This window comes from Triturus cristatus, chromosome 2_2 (assembly GCF_964204655.1).
Source record: "Triturus cristatus chromosome 2_2, aTriCri1.1, whole genome shotgun sequence".
NCBI classification, from domain to species: domain Eukaryota; kingdom Metazoa; phylum Chordata; class Amphibia; order Caudata; family Salamandridae; genus Triturus; species Triturus cristatus.
The window spans coordinates 946,534,890-946,555,246 of record NC_140582.1 but is presented as its reverse complement, the minus strand read 5'-3'; the positions used below and the strand labels follow the sequence as shown (position 1 = coordinate 946,555,246).

The 20,357-nt window shown below is 46.9% G+C and overlaps 1 protein-coding gene across 1 annotated transcript in view; it reads right to left on the bottom strand.

Moving 5' to 3' along the window:
• ADGRA3 (adhesion G protein-coupled receptor A3) overlaps positions 1 to 20,357 on the bottom strand; it is a 399,594-nt gene that overhangs the window by 44,198 nt on the left and 335,039 nt on the right. The window contains exon 15 of the mRNA XM_085642355.1: positions 15,390 to 15,514. Coding sequence (XP_085498481.1) covers positions 15,390 to 15,514 — 125 coding nt within the window. The remainder of the gene's footprint in view (positions 1 to 15,389; positions 15,515 to 20,357) is intronic.

Genomic DNA, 20,357 nt, shown 5'->3' with positions numbered 1-20,357 from the left:
CTCTGTAAGGGCCTGGACTATTTTAGGTACAGAGAAAGCCTTGCCTTTTACTGGGTTTTGTTTAGTATAGCCCCTAAGAATCTCTTTCCATTTCTAGGTTTGGAGATGATTTTTCCAAAGTTAAGTGAGAATCCTAGCTTTTGAAGAGTTCCCATCACAGCTTTATGTTTCCCACGTACGGTTTCAACAATCTCACCTTTACCAGACAGTCATCTCAATAGGGAAAAACATGCATTCCTTTTCTTCACGGATGTATTGCTACTGCTGCCAGACTCTGTGAAAACCCTTGGTCCAGACCTTATCCCAAAAGATAGTACCCTAAACTGATAATGTAACCTGTCGCACAAGTTACTACTATATCTGTAAGAGACATTAGTTAGTGATAAATTCCTTACCTTAGAATATCCCCAGGCATGAGACTGGATCCGGAAAGTTTGTCAGCAGTACCCCTGCGCGTCGGAAGGTGGCGTTGTGCGACTCCACGTCATAAGCGCCAAGATGACGTCACGGAGACTACTTAGGCGCCACCCATGTGCGCTGACGTCAGTTCTGTACAGGACTTTCCGCGCCAGGAACGCAGAGCCATGCAAGAAACTGACCACTGGTGCCATGAAACTAGGGCCCTGAAAAGGATGACCTTAAACCTAGAAAACAGTTCGCAGAACAGGGAGGATGGGTGGGATGGTAAGAAATCTATCACTAACTAATGTCTCTTACAGATATATCGTTACACAAGTAGTAACTTGCGCATCTGAAAGAGACACGTTAGTGATAGATTCCTTACCATAGAATAGATACCCCAGAAATACCTACCTGGGAGGTGGGTCTGCGAACCAAAATCACACCAGAAAGTCCCAGAGAACTGAACAGCCAAAGAAGCCGTCTCTCCGGACTTGGCTGTCTAGGCAGTAGTGCTTGGTAAAAGTGTGCAGCGAGGCCCACGTTGCTGCCTGACAGATGTCCTGCAAGGGAACGCCGCGTCCCAAAGCAGTAGTGGCTGCCTTTCCCCTGGTAGAGTGGGCATGCAGCCCCACAGGAGCCTCCTTCTTAGCCAACGAGTAACAGGCTTTGATGCAGAGAACGACCCACTGAGAGAGGGTCAGTTTGTGCACGGCCCGACCTTTTTTGGCACCCACATAGCCAACAAAAAGTTGGCCATCCACACGGAACTGTTGTGTGTGCTTCAGATAGAACGAGAGTGCACGTTCTGGGTCCAGACGATGGAGCCTCTCTTCTTCTTTTGAAGGATGCGGAGGTGGAAAGAAGGTGGGCAAAGTGATGGTCTGCCCGATGTGGAAGGGTGTGACAACCTTTGGCAAGAAAGAAGGACGAGTCCTTAAAACCACCTTGTCCGGATGAACAGAGAGAAAAGGAGGTTTAGAAGAAAGAGCCTGGAGCTCACTCACTCTTCTGGCAGAGGCGATAGTTACCAGGAAAGCTGACTTTAGAGTGAGAAGACGTAAAGGACAGTTATGAAGAGGCTCAAAGGGAGTACACATCAGATAAGTCAAGACAAGATTTAAGTCCCATTGAGGAATTATGAAGGGCACGGGAGGAAACGTGTGTAATGCCTTTCAGGCAGCGATTAACAATTGGGGACTTATAAAGAGAAGGCTGATCTGAAAGCCGTAGAAAGGCAGAAATGGCTGAGAGATAACCTTTGATAGTGCCTTGCTGGGCCAAAGAGAGAAAGAACAGAAGGACCTCGGAAAGAGGGGCAGCAAGGGGATCCACAGCCTTGGCTGTGCACCATGCCACTAATTTTTTCCACCTGCAGGCGTATACCGTCTTAGTGGAGGGACGCCTGGCTGCCAGAATAATGTCACAGACTTCGAAAGGAAGGACAAAAGCTGTCAACTGTCGCCGCCCAATCTCCAAGCATGGAGGTGGAGGCTGGGCAGGTTTGGGTGGAGGACCGTCCCCTGTTGCTGCGACAGAAGATCCTCCCGAAGAGGCAGTCGAATCGGGGAGCGATGGCCATGCTGAGTAGCTCGGGATACCAGTATCTTCATGCCCAATCCAGAGCCACACGGATGACTTTGGCCCGGTCGCGCCAAATCTTCTTCAGCACTCTGGGCAGAAGTGGTATAGGCGGAAAGGCGTACAACAGACCGCAGCTCCACTTGTGATGAAAAGCGTCGCCGAGTGAGTGCTGCCTTGGAAATTCCAACGCGCAGAATTGATTACATTGCGCATTCTCTTTGGTGGCGAATAGATCTAACCAAGGCTCTTCCCACTGCAAAAAGAGACCTTGCGCCACCTCCGATGGAAGACGCCATTCGTGATCCATCATGCACCGGCGGCTGAGTTTGTCCGCTCTGGCGTTCAGAGAACCTGCCAGGTGTTGAACCACCAAGGTAATATCTTGATGTTCCAGCCATGTCCAGAGGCGAAGAGCCTCCTTCCTGACATAGGGTCCACGACCCCTCCCCGCCCTGTTTGTTGCAATACCATATGGCGATGGTGTTGTCCGTGAACACCTGCACTACACTTCCCCGGACAGAGGGAAGGAATGCTTTCAGTGCAAGTCGGATCGCCCGAAGCACCAAAAGGTTGATATGGAGCCAAGACTTCGCAAGACACCAGAGGCCCCTGATCTCCGCCTCGCCCATGTGGCCGCCCCATCCCAGGAGGGACGCATCCGTCACCACTGTGAGCTCCGATTGGGGAAGGGAGAGGGATCTGCCCTTGAATCAATCTAGATTCGTAAGCCACCACTGCCAAGTCGTGTGCAGTGCCCTCCGAGGTCTGGACGTGATCGGACAGGTTGCCCTGATGCTGCGACCACTGGAACTTCAGGTCCCACTGCAGAGTCTGCAATTACCATCTGGTATGTTGCACTAGCTGGATGCAGGAGGCCATGAGGCCCAGGAGCCGGAGGATCATCCTGACAAACCCGGGATAGAGGCTGAAAGATCAGAATCATAGCCTGAATATCCCGGACTCGCTGCTCGGGAGGATAAACCGGAAACTGCATCGAATCCAGAACCACTCAGATGAAGGGGAGCTTCTGAGAGGTATTCAGGTGCGACTTCGGCACGTTGATGGAGAACCCCAGCAAATGCAGGAGGTCGGCCGTAGTCTGGAGGTGGGAGGCGACTGCCTGGGGCGAGCCCGCCTTCAACATCCAGTCGTCGAGACAGGGGGAAGACTGAAACCCCTGATTTGCGCAGATGAGCTGCGACCACCACCATCACCTTCGTGAAAACCCGAGGGTCACTGGTAAGGCCGAAGGGGAGCACGGCAAACAAAGTGCCCTTGGCCCACCGTGAACCACAGGTAACGCCGGTGGATCGGCAGGACGGGGATGTGAAAATAAGCATCCTGCAAGTCCAACGCTACCATCCAGTCTCCAGGGTCGATGGCAGCCAAGACCTGAGGTACAGTCAACATCTTGAACTTCTCCTTCCGGAGGAAGCGGTTGATGTTCCTGAGGTCCAAGATGGGATGCAGTCCCCTTTTCTCTTTCTTGGGGACCAGAAAGTAGTGGGAACAACCACCAAGTCCTACTGCTGGCCGAGGAACGCGCTTGATGGCCCCCTTGGCCAAGAGGGCCGTGACTTCCTGCTAGAGAAGCGCAAAGTGGTCCCCCGACATGCGGTGGAACTGAGGTGGCATGGCTGGAGATGTGGTCTCGAAGGGGAGGGAGTAGCCCCGTCAGACGATTTGCAGCACCCACCTGTCTGAGGTAACAGAACGCCAGTGAGTAAGGTGATGGCGAATCCTGCCGCCCACCGGCATGGGTTGTGCCGCAAAGCTCGGACTAGGAAGGCTTTGAGGCGGAAGCGGAAGTGGACTGACCCGCACGCTGGCCCCCTGTTCCGCCGCGGCGGGCACCACGTCTGCGGCCGCGCTGAGGTTGTTTCTGCCCAGGCTTCTGGCTGAATGAACGTGTCAGGGCGCCCCTTCCGTGGCCACAAAAGGAACGAAAAACAAGACATGGCTGGGCGCGTGGTGGAGAGACCCAAGGACTTGGCCGTAGCCCGGGAGTCCTTTAAACGCTCCAGCGCTCTATCTGCCTTATCGCGAGTACCATCAAAGGGCATGTCCATAAGAGAATTTTTTACATCCCCCGAAAAACCAGTGGACCGCAACCAGGAGTGATGACGGAGGGCCACTGTCGTGGAACTCGCCCTACCCAGTGAGTCTGCGGTGTCCAGTCCACACCTGATGGCGAACTTTGCTGCATCTTTACCCTCATCAACAGCTTGAGAAAGCACTGTCCAAACCTCCTCCGGACACTGAGGCAACACCTGCGCAACCGTGTCCCACACAGCGTGGGAATAGCGGCCCTAGAGGCATGCCGTGTTCACCGACCGCAGCCCTAAGCTGGCAGATAGAAATAGTTTCTTGCCGAACTGTTCTAGCTTTTTGGATTCCTTATCCAGCAGAGCGGTAGGGAATGCACTCTGGGAAGTGGAGGCCTGGATGACCAGGCTCTCCGGGGTTGGGTGGGTGGACAGAAAAGCAGGGGCACCAGGGGCCGGGTGATGGTGCCGGGCCACATTCTTATCCACGGGAACCCCCGTGGCCGGTCTAGACCAGGTGCCCATCAAGACGTCAGTTAATGCCTCATTGAACGGAAGCAGGGGCTCCGAAGAGCTCGTCGCCGGCTGAAGCACTTCAGTGAGGAGATTAGTCTTGAGGGTCACTGAAGGCAGGTCAAGGGCCTCAGCTGCTCTACAGAGCACCACAGTGTATGTGGCGCACTCCTCCATAGCCACAGCAGGAGGAGAAAGAAAACCAGAGTCAGAGGAGAGGCTGCGGTGGTGGTGGTGGGGTACAGGGGAATACAATTTGTCGAACAATGCCGGTCCGGCTCCGTGTCCCAAACAGGAGCAAAATTGTCCGGGAACCCGAGCAAGGGTGGTGGTGGAACAAACTGAACCCACTGCGGCACCGGGATCGGCGCCGCGGGCCGTGCCGGAGCTGCCGGCGACAAGGGAGGACCCTGAACTGGGACCGCGGGGGCCGAAGGCGTGCCGGCGGGAAGCCAAGGCCTGAAGAGGCACCCGTGACTGCAAGAAAATCTTGCACCTGGGCAGGAGTCGCCGACGGACCTGGATAAGGTGGGTAGGTCGCGGGACTCACAGGCTCCAAAGGAGCCGGGGGGGTGGTACCACCGGCCCCCTCGTCCGGAGACAGACGAGGGGACGTCAAGAGAGCGGAAACGCTTCTTCGATTTCTTATGACGTCTCTTACCCGAATCAGAGTGGGAAGACTTCGACCCCGAGGAGCGATGACGATGGCTCCGCGAGCCATTCCTAGAGCGACCCCTGGACCTCGAACGGCGCGGAGACGACTGCCGGGCCTCCAGTAGCTTACAGGGCCGCTCCCGTAAGGCCTTCGGAGCAATGACCAGACAGTCGGAACATGACCGGGAGTCATGGTCGCGCTCCAGACAGTAGAGACAGACGCCATGGGGGTCGGCCACCGACATCGTACGGCGACAGGCCCCGCAGGATTTAAATCCAGGCATCCCTACCTGGCACCAGGAGTCAAAGACTCAAAAATGGAGGACACAATACTCAAACGTTTAGTCAAAAAGTGACTAGGGTACTTGCTCTAACCGGATCTGCGCTTGCTGGCGCGGAAGAAAGAAAGAACTGACGTCAATGCGCATGGGTGGCGCCTAAGTAGTCTCCGTGATGTCATCTTGGCGCTTCCGACGCCAGCGACGGATGCAGAGCCGCACTATGCCACCTTCCGACGCGCAGGGTTACTGCGGACGAAAACTTTCCATATCCAGTCTGACGCCTGGGGATATTCGAAGGTAAGGAATCTATCACTAACGTGTTTCTTTTAGATCACAATAGACATTTTCTGTGTCCCACATTCATGGTGATGTGTAAAAAGGAATTTTTGAGGTCTTTAGTTGCCATAATCTCCTTTCTGCACCAGAGAAACGATTTCTTGCAGTGTGGTCATTTCAATTGTTTGTGCCTTTATAGGTCTGTTGAGGCTATGGGCCTTAGTGTATTGTCCAGCTTTGGTAGAAGGAAATATATAGAATAGACTCCTTGAGTCTTTCTTTGGTGGTATACATGTTCTGTTGACTTCTTGCTTAAGTGTTTTTTACCTCTTTGGGGCATATGTATCAAAATCTCCATTTGCGATTCTCAAATAGCGATTTTTTGAGAATCGCTATTTGAGAATTGCAAATCGGGATGTATCTAAAAATTCGCACAAATTTTGCGAATACTTAAAATTCCTTAATTGCGAAATCACAATTAAGGAATACCTTCCCATTCATTCCTATGGGCCAGGAGGCCCATAGCAATGAATGGGAAGTATTTCTCAAATTGCGAACCGCAATTTGCTAATCGCAAATTGAGAATATTTTCAAAGGTGCAAGGGTGTCATGATGACACCCTGATGCACCCCTGAAATCAGCATGTGTGCGCATATGGCGCACATACATGCCCTAAGGGGATGTATGTGCGCCACATGCCACTTTGAAAAATGCCAAAAAGTGCATTTTTCAAAGAAATCGCAAATTACCACCAACTTTAAGTTGGTGGTAATTTGCGATTTCTTAAGGAGAATTCGCACAACTTGGGCGCGTGTTACATAGCATTTAAGGAATCGCAATTTGCGATTTCTTAAATGCTTACGCAAACTTAAGAAATCGCAAAAAATTGCGATTCCTTAAGAATGCGATGCTGAAATGCCTCATACATCTCATTTTGCGATTTTGCATTCGCAAACGCTGTTTTTTTGCGATTCGCAGTGTTTGCGAATACAAAATCCTTTGATACATATGCCCCCAGTCTCAGGTGCAACTTTACTTCATTGCTGATCCATTTTGCTCATGGTCTTATTGTTGGTGACATTTTTAATAATTCTATGCAGTGACTGTGTTGGATCACATTTAGTATCCATCTGACAAAGGTGATTTTATTATATTCCTGATCTTTCCTCATACTGCGAGTAGTATGAGAGGGAATCTGCTGCAAAGACACGTGCTGGAGGATCCACCCCACTTTGTGGCCGTTAATCCTCCTCTGACTCGCCCACAACAGGTGTGCTGTGAGGGTGAGCCATACTGACACTGTGGTGGTGTAGTTGACTCACTACTTTGCGATGTAAAGAGGAGTACACTGTTGATGGTTGCATCCCTCCTCTTGTAGAGCTCTCTTCTTTGGGCCATACCTCCCTGAAAATGCCCTTTGTATTGCAGAGTCCCTATTGTCTTTCCCATCACATTATACGTTTTAAAGCATTGCCATTAGAGAACCGCGTCAGTACGGGTCCAGGGGTCACTCACTTATTCCGCTTCAAACATGACAGTTAGCCACTCTCTGGCAGGATGCGGTTCATACACAGGTGAGGCACTTTATAATTTGCGCCCCCCTTCCTATGCTAACTGCACCCCTTACATATTACCGACCCATAACTTTAAATGTTCTGGTTGCAATTTTAACACAGGTAAAATGACTCGCTGCAAAGCGCTGACTCGTATACGTACCCGTGGAAACCGACGTGCTGCTAAAATTCTACCCGCTGGTCCTCCGCTCCATTTTTGGAGTATTAATTGTAGGTCCCTGTCTATACATAAATACCATATGTATGATTTCATTATGGATGAGAGGCCGGATGCAATATTTTGTACGGAAACATGGCTTCAGGACAGTTCTGGTCCGGATGTTGCCATTGCTGTTCCGAGTAATTATACTATAGTGAGACAAGATCGACTCTCCGGAATGGGAGGAGGCATCGCGATAATCTGTAAATCTCGTTATGTGTGTAAGCTCGAAACCTTTCCCCTACCTGGTTGTGAAGCCGCTTTATTTCAACTGGCAATTAATTTCCAATTTACCTTTTCAGGTCTTTTGGTTTACCGCCCCCCCCCGGCAACGTGAGTACTTGGACGTCGTCTTTTGCCGAATCCATAGCTCCTTTGCTTCTTAAAGCAGCAAATTTTACTATTTTAGGTGATCTCAATTTACACCTTGAAGATCCCCATTGTACTCTTAGTACACACTTTTTAAATGATCTTGAAGCCCTGAATTTATTACTTCGGAACTCTGGACCCACTCATTCTGCCGGTCATTTGTTGGACCCTATCCTTTCAAATTTGCATCTTGATTGTTCACGGAGTGCCCGTCCGTTAGAGTGGTCTGACCACTCCGCGGTTCATTTTTCCCTGTCTCTTCTCAAGAGTCCAGTCATGGGTAGCTGTGGTGGGAATGAACTGATTCATCAGTGGGGAAGGCTGGACATTGTAGAGTTCAATCAGTATCTCTCCAAAACTTGTCCTGACACGGATGTTTCTGCTTCAGAGCTTAATACGGCAATATCTCACTGGCTCACGAGTGCTATAAATACTTTATTGCCTTTAACATCTAAGCGCACCAGATTACATCATCCTCCTGCACCTTGGTTCTCGGAAGACCTGAAAATCCTAAGAGCCAAGTGCAAGGTGCTTGAAAGGAAATGGAGGCATTCCTATTCTGCGTCTTCTAAGGCGGAATATAAAGAAGCCCTTAAAGGGTATCATTCCCAATGTAAAAAAGCAAGGGCTTCTTACACTGTGAGTACAGTGACGCAAGCCCAGAATTGCCCACGCACTCTTTTCTCTGTAGTAAAAAAGCTAACAGGAGCTGATGCTGCCCCGATCCCTCCAGCCCTCGAGGAAGATCAATGTATAGCCATCGCTGAGTTTTTCGTGGCCAAGGTTGAGCGTATATATGACTCTATGAGTTCTCCCTTGACCGCAACGGACTCTCACCAGATGCAACCGAACGCGCCTGAATTATCTTCCCCTTTGCTGAAGGTCACTAACTGGCAGCTGTTTGATGATATCTCCTTTTCTTCCTGTCTGAACAGTGTCAGATCTGGATCCCCTCGTGACCTGATTCCAGTAAGAGTTTTCAAGTCACTGGATCTTGAACCCCGTCGGGTCCTAATGAGTCTTCTTAATGCGTCCCTGTCTGAGTCTTATGTGCTACCAGAATGGAAGCACGCAATGGTTGTTCCCCTCCTAAAGAAAGCCGGTGCGGACACTTCGAACTTGTCCAACTTTAGACCCATATCTTTGTTGCCTTTTCTCTCAAAGGTACTGGAAAGACATATTAACTCTCAGTTAAATCAAATAGTGGAAAGCTCGGAATTTTTACACCCTTCCCAATCTGGCTTCCGAGCACACTATTCTACTGAGACTGCTCTCCTAGGGGTTACGGAGAGGTTGCGACACGGTATTGATCGAGGGGAAACATCTGCACTCATCCTATTGGATTTGAGTGCGGCCTTTGATACCGTGTCCCACACTATTCTCTTAAATTCCCTCCGGTCCCTTGGAGTGGATGGCCCTGCACTCGCCTGGATTGCCTCTTTCTTGAGTGAGCGCACCTTTCAGGTCTTTTCGGCGAAAGCCTCCTCAGCTATTCGTTCATCGGCATATGGCGTCCCCCAGGGGACTATACTCAGTCCCCTACTATTCAACATCTATGTTAGACCCCTGGCTACCATCGCTGAGGACGCTGGGCTGACAATCTTTTCATATGCCGATGATACACAGATTGTCTTTTCCCTTTCCAGTAGTGAAGGCAACTGTGACTCTGTTCTAAAAAATGGACTTTCCCGCGTCGCCGAATGGATGCAAATGCATCTCCTAAAGTTGAATGGCGACAAGACGGAGGTCGTTATTTTGGGTAAGAACAAAGAGTTATGGGGCCCTCAGCACTGGCCAAGTAATATGGGACCCCTTCCACAACCGGTCTCTGTGGTCCGCAATCTTGGTTTTCTTATAGATGACAAGTTATCTATGAGACAGCAAGTTACCAAAGTTGCCTCCACCTGCTTTGCCATCTTGAGATGGCTGCAGAAAATTCTGTGGATGCTTCCCCACTCCACTCGGAGAACTGTCGTACAAGCGTTAGTTATATCTCGCCTTGATTACGGCAATGTTCTCTATCTTGGCGCCGATGTTTCTACCTTAAACAAACTCCAGGTGGTACAAAACTCAGCCGCCCGACTTTTATGTAATCTGCCACGGAGATCCTCGGCGACACAGGCCCTCCGTGACCTGCATTGGTTGAGAATCCCTAGTCGCATAAAATTCAAAGCCCTGTGTTATCTTTTCAAGATTAAAAATGGCGTGGCCCCTAAATACCTAAAATGCCTTGTTCAAGCCTACAAACCTACCCGTTTGTTAAGATCTTCGGCAAATGGCGACTTTGTTGTTCCAAGATTTAAACTTGTCAGAATGGGTGGGCGGTCCTTTTCTTATCTAGGACCCAAATTCTGGAACACATTGCCTATTGCCCTTAAGTTGGAAGCCAACTTATTGGATTTCCGGAAAAAATTAAAGACCTTGCTTTTTTAATTGTCTTCCTGCTGTTTTAATTGGTGTTGACATGGTAACTGTGTTCTCTCTTTCTTCTCTAGTCTATCCCTGGCGCCGGGAAACCCACTGCGGGTAGCTGTTGCGCATTATAAGTTCTATAAATAATAATAATAATAATAAAAAGCACTGAGCGCATCATTCACTGTGTTTCCAAAGAAAGCATCCCTGACGAAAGGCATGTTTGGTCACTGATGCTTGCACCTCTGGTTTAAAATGCGATGCCCTCAGCCAGGCGTGTCTTCTGAGCAATGTGATCACTCACAGTCACCTGATGGAAGTATCTGTTGCATCAATCACCAATATGAGGCAAGTGTTGGCCATAATCTTGCCATTTGGACCACTCTTTTTGTACTCTTCTGGTAGATGCTGCATGAGGTCTTTGACCTTGTCCCAATGTTGCTGTGAATATCTGATTAACAGTGCATTTGAATGTGCAATGCAACAATTATTTGCTGCTGCGGACTTCTCCATCTTCCATTCAACCATGTCCAACCACTTACTCTCCTTGTCTGCAGACGATCAACTTGAGGAGGGAGTGTTTACCCTATTATGTGCTGCTGCCCTTGATGTAGGAGGGTATGGAGTTGAAGGCCCCTAGTAGTGTCTGTATTTTTACTGCACTGTCCGTGTGACTGCTTTGGATGCCGCAGGTTCTTTAAATGCCTCTCGACGCTGGTCCAAGACACTGAGTAACATGGACAGGAACTGATTTCCTTTTAGATCAGGTACCAGAGTTCTAGCAGGAAACATGATTCAGACAGCTCTTTTTTTTAGCAGAACACCAGAGGTGTCTGCTGCCTTCTTTATATGTAATATAAACAATGGTTCCAAAGGGAAGCAGTTACTTACAATTGAAATAAATCAAACAGCAAAAAAATGTTTTAAGAAGAATCACAAAACACAGCATTAGTAGATCAACCAAATAATCAATTTAACACAATGAATTACAATTGGAAAAAACAACAATTTATTTTTTAGATTTTCATTTGGATATCAACTCATTTGAATATGGACAAAACTGAAAAGGCTGTATATACAATAATATTTATAGAAAAACGACGCAGTGACAAAGTGAATAAAGTGACTAAGTGTAATAGTGAAAGTGTAAATATTTACAATATATGCACGTGATTATCAATAAAATCCAAATATACACAAAAGTTTTTGCAGAAATTTGCAAAAAAATCCTCAGCTTAATTATGGATAAAGAATAAACCTTGAAAGGCACATGTCCTAACTTTTTATGGTATATACAAGGAATTCCAAATAGTAAGGGACTGTAGAACCGTCAACGTTTCGACCCTATATCAACCAGTCGTTGTACATAGTCATATCGGGTCTTCTTCAGGACACAGAAGGTGTATAACACCCTAAATTGTAGGTGATAGGACAGATGTCCACCAATATGCCGCAGTTGCCACTCGATTTCAATCGGAAGAGACTACCAGAATCGTAGAAGATCTTGACTGTTAAACAGATTCGTCTTGGTCTAATTAGTAAGTCTTTTTTCGTCTCTTTACGCTCTGATTAACGGGACCTGTTGTGGATTGCTGACTTCAAGGTAGGGACTTTACGTATAACACTGCAGGAGGCACAGTCATCAGGACACGAGTTCAACTGATGCTTTTCCGTTGTTTCTCTTACTCAGGGGGAGTCCGTCTATTACACGCAGCCAGCCCGGCTGACGAAAGGCATGTTTGGTCACTGATGCTTGCACCTCTGGTTTAAAATGCGATGCCCTCAGCCAGGCGTGTCTTCTGAGCAATGTGATCACTCACAGTCACCTGATGGAAGTATCTGTTGCATCAATCACCAATATGAGGCAAGTGTTGGCCATAATCTTGCCATTTGGACCACTCTTTTTGTACTCTTCTGGTAGATGCTGCATGAGGTCTTTGACCTTGTCCCAATGTTGCTGTGAATATCTGATTAACAGTGCATTTGAATTTGCAATGCAACAATTATTTGCTGCTGCGGACTTCTCCATCTTCCATTCAACCATGTCCAACCACTTACTCTCCTTGTCTGCAGACGATCAACTTGAGGAGGGAGCGTTTACCCTATTATGTGCTGCTGCCCTTGATGTAGGAGGGTATGGAGTTGAAGGCCCCTAGTAGTGTCTGTATTTTTACTGCACTGTCCGTGTGACTGCTTTGGATGCCGCAGGTTCTTTAAATGCCTCTCGACGCTGGTCCAAGACACTGAGTAACATGGACAGGAACTGATTTCCTTTTAGATCAGGTACCAGAGTTCTAGCAGGAAACATGATTCAGACAGCTCTTTTTTTAGCAGAACACCAGAGGTGTCTGCTGCCTTCTTTATATGAGCAGTACAGACTGTGATTTTGTCAGGTGGTGAGAGCCTGGATAACTATGAATCTACCTTTTCTCCTGGCAAACTCGCATACAGGTGGGGCGATTCCTGAACAGTCTACTCTAAATAGGAGGAGTTTTGCTCAACCAGTCTTTTCTCAGCCTCAAACTGGAAAAGTCTTCCTCGACCTATACCTGTGGTTTGGGTTTAACCAGTGGTTCTAAGTACGTCACTTCTTGTTCAGTGTCTTTCACTTCCGTAATTTTTAAAAGAATGTTGAATTTCTTCTCATCAAGGCCTCTATTTCAGCTAAGAAAAGCCTTCTTTTTCTCTCGACGTTTACAGCTTTATGTTTGATGTTTCCAATTTCTGATCTTTTCTTTGGCGTCCATGTTGAAACCTCTTTTCTCCAACATGCTTGCTCCACATTTCGGCAGCGAGGCCAACTCTGAGGGTTTTCCTCCTATGGGACAAAGGTATATTGTATAGTGCCCATCTCTGCTTAGCTCTCATCTCAACTGTTTTGAGAAGAAACTCAGTACATGCCGTGCACCCTTCTGACCTCTCCTCTTTCAAGAGGCAAAGGTTGCAGACGTCATGACTGTCCTATTGCGTGCATTTGTGGTGTCAGTTGGGCCAAAAAATAAGTGGAGTATGTTACATAGCACTTGGTCATTGAAAGACTCACATGGCCGACCTTGTTTTTGAAGGCCCAAAATCCTCACTAGGTCTTTGTTTTTATTCAGTGTTCTGTGTTCCTCCGACATCTGTTGGTAATCTGGCTAGAAGCCCTTTTGACAAAAAAGAAATTCCTTTCTGCCTCTAGTGCGGCCCCTAAACAGTGTTGAGGGGTTTCCAGTGTGTACGTACGATGTCATTCAAGGAGAAACAAGGGACCAAATAAATGATGACTCAACAACTCCCACAAAATAAAAAAAGAAGAAAAGACTTAAACAACAATTCCAGAACCAACCACTAGATAGCAAAATAATGCACAGCGTGTGACTCCAGAAAAGATTCATAAACTAACAATATCTGGAGGTCAGCGCTAGAGGAGGAGCTATCACATCAGCAGACCGCAGATTAAACACCACAGGAAGGAAAAACAAAGAAAATTCTGTCTAACCTATGCCCACAGGATGTGGAACAACATTCTATTCGACATTACAACAGCTCAAATCATCCTACATTTCAGGAATAAACTGAAAATGTCCTTAATGGAACTCTAGGTCAGATAGGCTGCCTTCTTACTGTTTCCACCAGCACTATTTCCTCTGTCTGTCAACTCCCCATATATATCCCGCTGAGACTTGCCTACTTGAACAGCGCTACGTTGAGAGCCAGCAAGGTTCGCGCTTCAGGAATACCAAAACATACATACTTGTGTTCATACTAAGACCACCTAACAGTTAGTACTTCCAAAACCAGACCCTGATCAAAGAGGAAACATGCTGTATTGTGATATTGGTTTCTAGGAGCTTTCATTTCCTACTTTATTTTACAATCAGCAATTAATTTTGGCCATGGTTTAGTCTCTTCGCCTGCATCCTAGTAAGCATAAGTCTTACTTCGAATTATACCAAGTACAGACCTATTTCTCAATTAACTATTGGGTGTAGTAACCTTTTTCTACCAAGAGCCCACAATACAATTCAAGCTTAGTCTCCCCCTAAAGCATGGAATACTAACTGCAGAGCGCCTAAGGGATCTGTTGTATGCTTGTAATTTGACATTTAGTAAATGCCACAAAAGCATGATTCAAAAGCACAGGAGAGACATCTATCTTTTTTCCCCCTATTTTAATAGTTCTGAATTTCTACCGAAGATCCAGTATCTAGCATAATCAAGTGGCTATGTATGTGTGCATTCCTGCCCCACTGAGAGCTGCTCTTCGGCTTCATAGTCCTACGACATTTACCATTTACCCTAATACAAAAATTGAAGGCCAAAGTGCACTCATGGTTTCTTGCAGCTACTAGGCTCTTATTAGTGAGCAAACACACCAATGTGTTATTTTCATCCCGCAAACGCACTATGGCCAGTGCACGCCTCCCGGGTGCTGGGCTCGCGTCGTTATTTGGCACTATAAAGAGCCTTAGCTGAATGCCTCGGTATCAGTTTGCATGGAAGCGTGCATGCCTCATTTGTTCTGTAGTAGCAATTTGCCATGATTCAAATACAAAAGTCCACATTTCATCCTGGAAGCCATTGACAATCTACTGGACTTGCAAATGTATTAAAAGAAAAAGGCATGTGACTGGTTTCCACTGTGACCTGTTTTGGGACGCCACTCTCACTGCGTATTGACAAGGTGTCAAATTTATAACTGTTGAAGTTGCAGCACTGCTGCCCACACGACTTTTGTTCCAACGAGGGATGAGCATGGGTTCAAAGACGGGACAAATTTAGTCATACTCGTTCAAAGGCATAGGGCGATGGTGAGATGAAAACAAAACAAAAATGGATAGAAAGAATGCTCTGCTCCCATGCCAACGAGGAGTCATTTACTAAGCAAATTTACTTAACGTGTACTCTACATAGAAAAGGGTTCTTTGAGCATGGGACAAACTATTGACAAAATACATAACTAGGTCACTAACAAATTGCCAGTGTGTTCCTCATTTGAGGTCTGTGATGCTCATGCAGCCATATCTCTATGTGTTAGGAAGAAAATGTTACGCAAGATATCAGTGCAAGTAATTATTGCTTATTCACTGCCTCATCTTACCTGTGATGATAAACATAGCTGACAATGATTGTTAAAAGACACAAAAGTAGGACCACTGCAGTTGCGTACACAACCGGGTGTAAAAGACTGGCTGTCTGGGTGTACAGTTCTGATCCAGATAGGTCCTATGGAAAGAAGTGAGTACACAAATTTAGTTATTTTCCTCAGTCTCAAAAGGTGAAGTGCTGTTAGAGGTCTTACCGAAGCTGCGAGGCTCAGACAAATATGCTAATGCTAACAAGGTTTTTTTAATGAGCCAAACATACATTTTTCACCTCACGGCGTCTTAATGCTGTCCTACAACTGTGTTGTCTGCACTCATATGCACTTATAGAGATCTAGTGGTGTAATAGGAGTGTGAACAAATGAGATGTTAGGTACTGGTTCCGCTGACAGAACATGGCAAATCAGGAAGCAATGTCGAAGAAGGTAAACAAGGACACATTTTTTGTATCCTGATGTTTCAGCTGCATACAAAAACAAGCACTGGCCTCATTTGCATTTCCAGTTATAAGCTGGACCTATTGGATTTGCCAATGCTGGTCTATCATCTTCTCTTAACAAAATTGCAAGATTTTCCCCTCATCCATAAATGCATCCCTCGATCTGCCACAAATACTTGATAAGATAGTTACACCCACCCAGATTTCTGATGAAAACAGCCCTGTGTTCTGCTAGTGAAAAATGAAGAACAATAGTTACTTACCTGTAATATGTGGTTCTCCAGTATTGGTGAATTTCTTAGATTCACATGCCTGAATCATTCCAAGTCATCGGAGTGGGAGTCCCATGGTACATAAAAAAGCAATAATTATGCATATAATAACCAAAAAACCATGGTAACATAAAACCAGGAAGTAAAGTAGCCCTAAGCTACAAGAAAAAACTTCCACACTTATGACTATCATAGTTATTATGTACAGTCCAAACTGCAGCCACTCAGGCGACAGCACCCACCAGAATGTTCTCCTCAGAGGCTCAGGCTCTCAGATTTTCTCGCACAGGAGTGAACCAAAGTCTAATAACCTAAACCAGCCTCTGAGGGGACGTGGGCGGGTTGCATGTGAACGCGAGCTGAGAATCATAGCGGCTAAATAATTAATTAAGTCTTGGTGAGAGGCCCAGCATTAATTATCTGCACACCGCTTGTACTTCCTTTTTAAAACTGCTCATTTGCACTTTACTGTTGAAAATACTGTGCTTACTTTGAATTTACTTTGCCGCCTGCACCTCGGTCCACCACAGGGCTCCCCGATTGATGTGGAGGGTGCAGGCAAATAGTCTGTTTCCTGTGGCTGTTGGGGGCGGAGCGCCGCTCTCAGCGCCGTGCTCACAGCCTATATCTGCCACAAGCCTCTCTTGTCGCGCAGCGGACGCGAGCTGAGAATCACAGCGTCTAAATAATTAATTAAGTCTTGGTGAGAGGCCCAGCATTAATTATCTGCACACCGCTTGTACTTCCTTTTTAAAACTGCTCATTTGCACTTTAGAGTTTTTATTACTGAAAATACTGTGCTTACTTTGATTTTACTTTGCCGCCTGCACCTCGGTCCACCACGGGGCTCCCCGATTGATGTGGAGGGTGCAGGCAGATAGTCTTGTTTCCTGTGGCTGTTGGGGGCGGAGCGCCGCAATCAGCGCCGCGCTCTCAGCCTATATCTGCCACATGTCCCCCCTGTCGCGCAGCGGATGAGCGCAGGGGGCGCGCCCAAGGCAAGCCCGTCTGCGCCCGGCAGGGGCCAGGGGCTACACACTATGCCCGCACCACCTGTTACTCTGCATCAGAGCTATTTTCCCTCCAGGGTTCATGGGCCATTGACTCTGGCACCATTAACACATTTGACAAACTGGGGATTCTGACTTACAAGGACCCTGCCGCTAAATTACCCATCAACCCGCCCGCACAAAAGCCAACAACTCCTCCTAATGGCTTTAACAGTAAATTTAAAACTTCGACACCCCCTATCAGCTCAGGACTGGACAAACTGTCCATCTACTACCTTCCACGCTCGATGGTCAAACATCAATTAGAGATTTTCTATCTCTTAGATACCATCAAACCTGACCTGCTTCGTCTGTCAGAAACCTGGCTCACAGACGATTCCAGCCCTGACATCTTGGCAGCTATCCCTGACAACTACTACATCCTCCAGTCCAATAGGCTGGAGAAGAAAGCAGGGGGCGGAGTTGCAGCTATAATATCGCAGTCATACAAATTCACCTCCCTTACTACATTGACCATACCCTTCGTTGACAGTCTTCTTCTTAAGCTCGATTCCAACTGCTACTCTTTTATCTGTGCACTTTTCTATAGGCCCCCTTTCCATATGCCTACATTCTCGCAGTTATTCGGTAATTTGATAGCGGGGTTGGTCATAAATCACGCTAGAGTGCTGATCATCGGCGACTTTAACTATTGGCCCCATGATGAGCGGGAAAGCCCATGTTCGGCTGAATTCACTGAACTATTAACTGGTATGAACTGGGGAACAACCTTTACAACACAACTTTTACAACGCACTACACTTACAACGCAATTTTTACAACGCAACATCCACTACAACGCATTCCATTACATCGCATGACACTACAACGCATTTTTAAAAACTACCTTTACAACGCATTCCATTACATCGCATACTACCTTTACAACGCATACCATTACAACGCATAATATTACACTACACTATCCAACACTTACCCTACTGTTGCACCCCCTGGAGTTAGAATAGTAATTTTTACCCCTATACTATCCAACACTTACCCTACTGTTGCACCCCCTGGAGTAAGAATAGTAATTTTTACCCCTATACTATCCAACACTTACCCTACTGTTGCACCCCCTGGAGTTAGAATAGTAATTTTTACCCCTATACTATCCAACACTTACCCTATTGTTGCACCCCCTGGAGTTAGAATAGTAATTTTTACCCCTATACTATCCAACACTTACCCTACTGTTGCACCCCCTGGAGTAAGAATAGTAATTTTTACCCCTATACTATCCAACACTTACCCTACTGTTGCACCCCCTGGAGTTAGAATAGTAATTTTTACCCCTATACTATCCAACACTTACCCTACTGTTGCACCCCCTGGAGTTAGAATAGTAATTTTTACCCCTATACTATCCAACATTTACCCTACTGTTGCACCCCCTGAAGTTAGAATAGTAATTTTTACCCCTATACTATCCAATACTTACCTTAAATGCAATGTAATATTATGCGTTGTAATGGTATGCGTTGTAAAGGTGGTATGCGATGTAATGGAATGCGTTGTAAAGGTAGTTTTTAAAAATGCGTTGTAGTGTCATGCGATGTAATGCAATGCGTTGTAGTGGATGTTGCGTTGTAAAAATTGCGTTGTAAGTGCATGCGTTGTAAAAGTATGCGTTGTAACGTCATACATCCGGTATGAACTACTCCCAGCACATCAAGGTGGCTACATATATAAAAGGACACACCCTTGATCAGGTTTGGACATCCAATCTTGGGGTAGCCGACCTCCAAATTCTCCCCTGCACTTGGTCCGACCACCACTCTATTTCCTTCTCTATTCCTTTTACCCCACCCCCCCCCTACCACAGCCCCTTCCTCTGACACCGCCATGGTCAGAAACTGGAGCCGGATCGACTCCACGGCACTGTGTGCCACTCTAGCCTCCCCTATGCTCCATAACCTCATGCCTACTGGCCGCATTGTCTCCCCTCACACCCAAGCGGAAAACATAAATGCCTGGCTAGCCTCGGCTAGGGAAAGACTAGCCCCACTGAAAAAGATCAGAAACATGAGGTCCCACGACGCTCAACGTTGGTTTACCATTGACCTGAAGGGGAAAAAATTAGCCCTACGCCAACTTGAACGGAAGTGGAGACTAGATTACTGCCCTTTAAACAAGCATTTACAATGCAATGGTCTCGGCATTGTTAAAGTTAGAGCTATTGGCATTGCTCATGACACTCTCAAATGCAAGACCTATTGCATTTGCACCCACACACACAAAGCCACACACACACACAGAGCCACCCACATACACAGAGCCACTCTGCATCAAACATAAAATAAGATAAAGCTGGAGACAAGGTCGAGAGCAGACGCACATGACTCCTGTCCTTGGCTCCTGCGCAGCATCACACTCAGAAACTACAGCATCCATCACAGCCCCGGCTCAAACAAACTGCCAAACACTCCCAATGAATGCCTATGTTTTGTTATGGTAGAGAGAATTTCTATAACAGGTGCTGTGCCACAATGGCCAGCTTCGATGCGCTAGAATGCATCATTTACTGTTTATCATAGCGCGGACTCTGTCTAGGTTTCAGAGCGCTGTACAGGGTGTTGAATGAGCAGAAAAGCAATGATAAAACAGTTTGAGTTTATAATTGTATTAAAGCGCTTCGAAGATTCATTAGGGCCGAGTTCCACAACATCCAAGAAGAGCTAGAGGACGTGACCTAAGAAGGAATCATACTAAGCAGTGTTCGCCCTGAAGTGCCCCCAAACAGTGTCTAAAAGCGCTCCTGGAAGGGGAAAGCGCGGTGCTTGACAGGCACGACGCGGGTCTCGAGCATTGGCAGTTCAATGTAAACAATAACACATGAATCGGCCGGTCTATGTTGCAGCCGAACATGCGTGAGTGATGTGGCCACAGCAGGAGGGGTGACTTTTACACACAATTTCTACTCCTGCTTAGAAGTTTTCTTAGCGTAACCTCAGTGACGTGTCCCAAAATACCATGGGAGCTATTCTGGAAAATAATTTAACTTGGAAAGAATTAAATTCGAGATTTTTTTTTTTTTTAAACCAGCCCATTAAAAATACAAACCTCCCGTGTGACGTGTACGCCTCGTTAGAAAGGACACACACGGTCCAGCATGCCACTGTACAGTTAAACGTCTGTGTGTGTGTTTTTTATTTTGTTAACGACAGGTGACCGGTACCTTCCAAAAATTATTGCATCATGAAG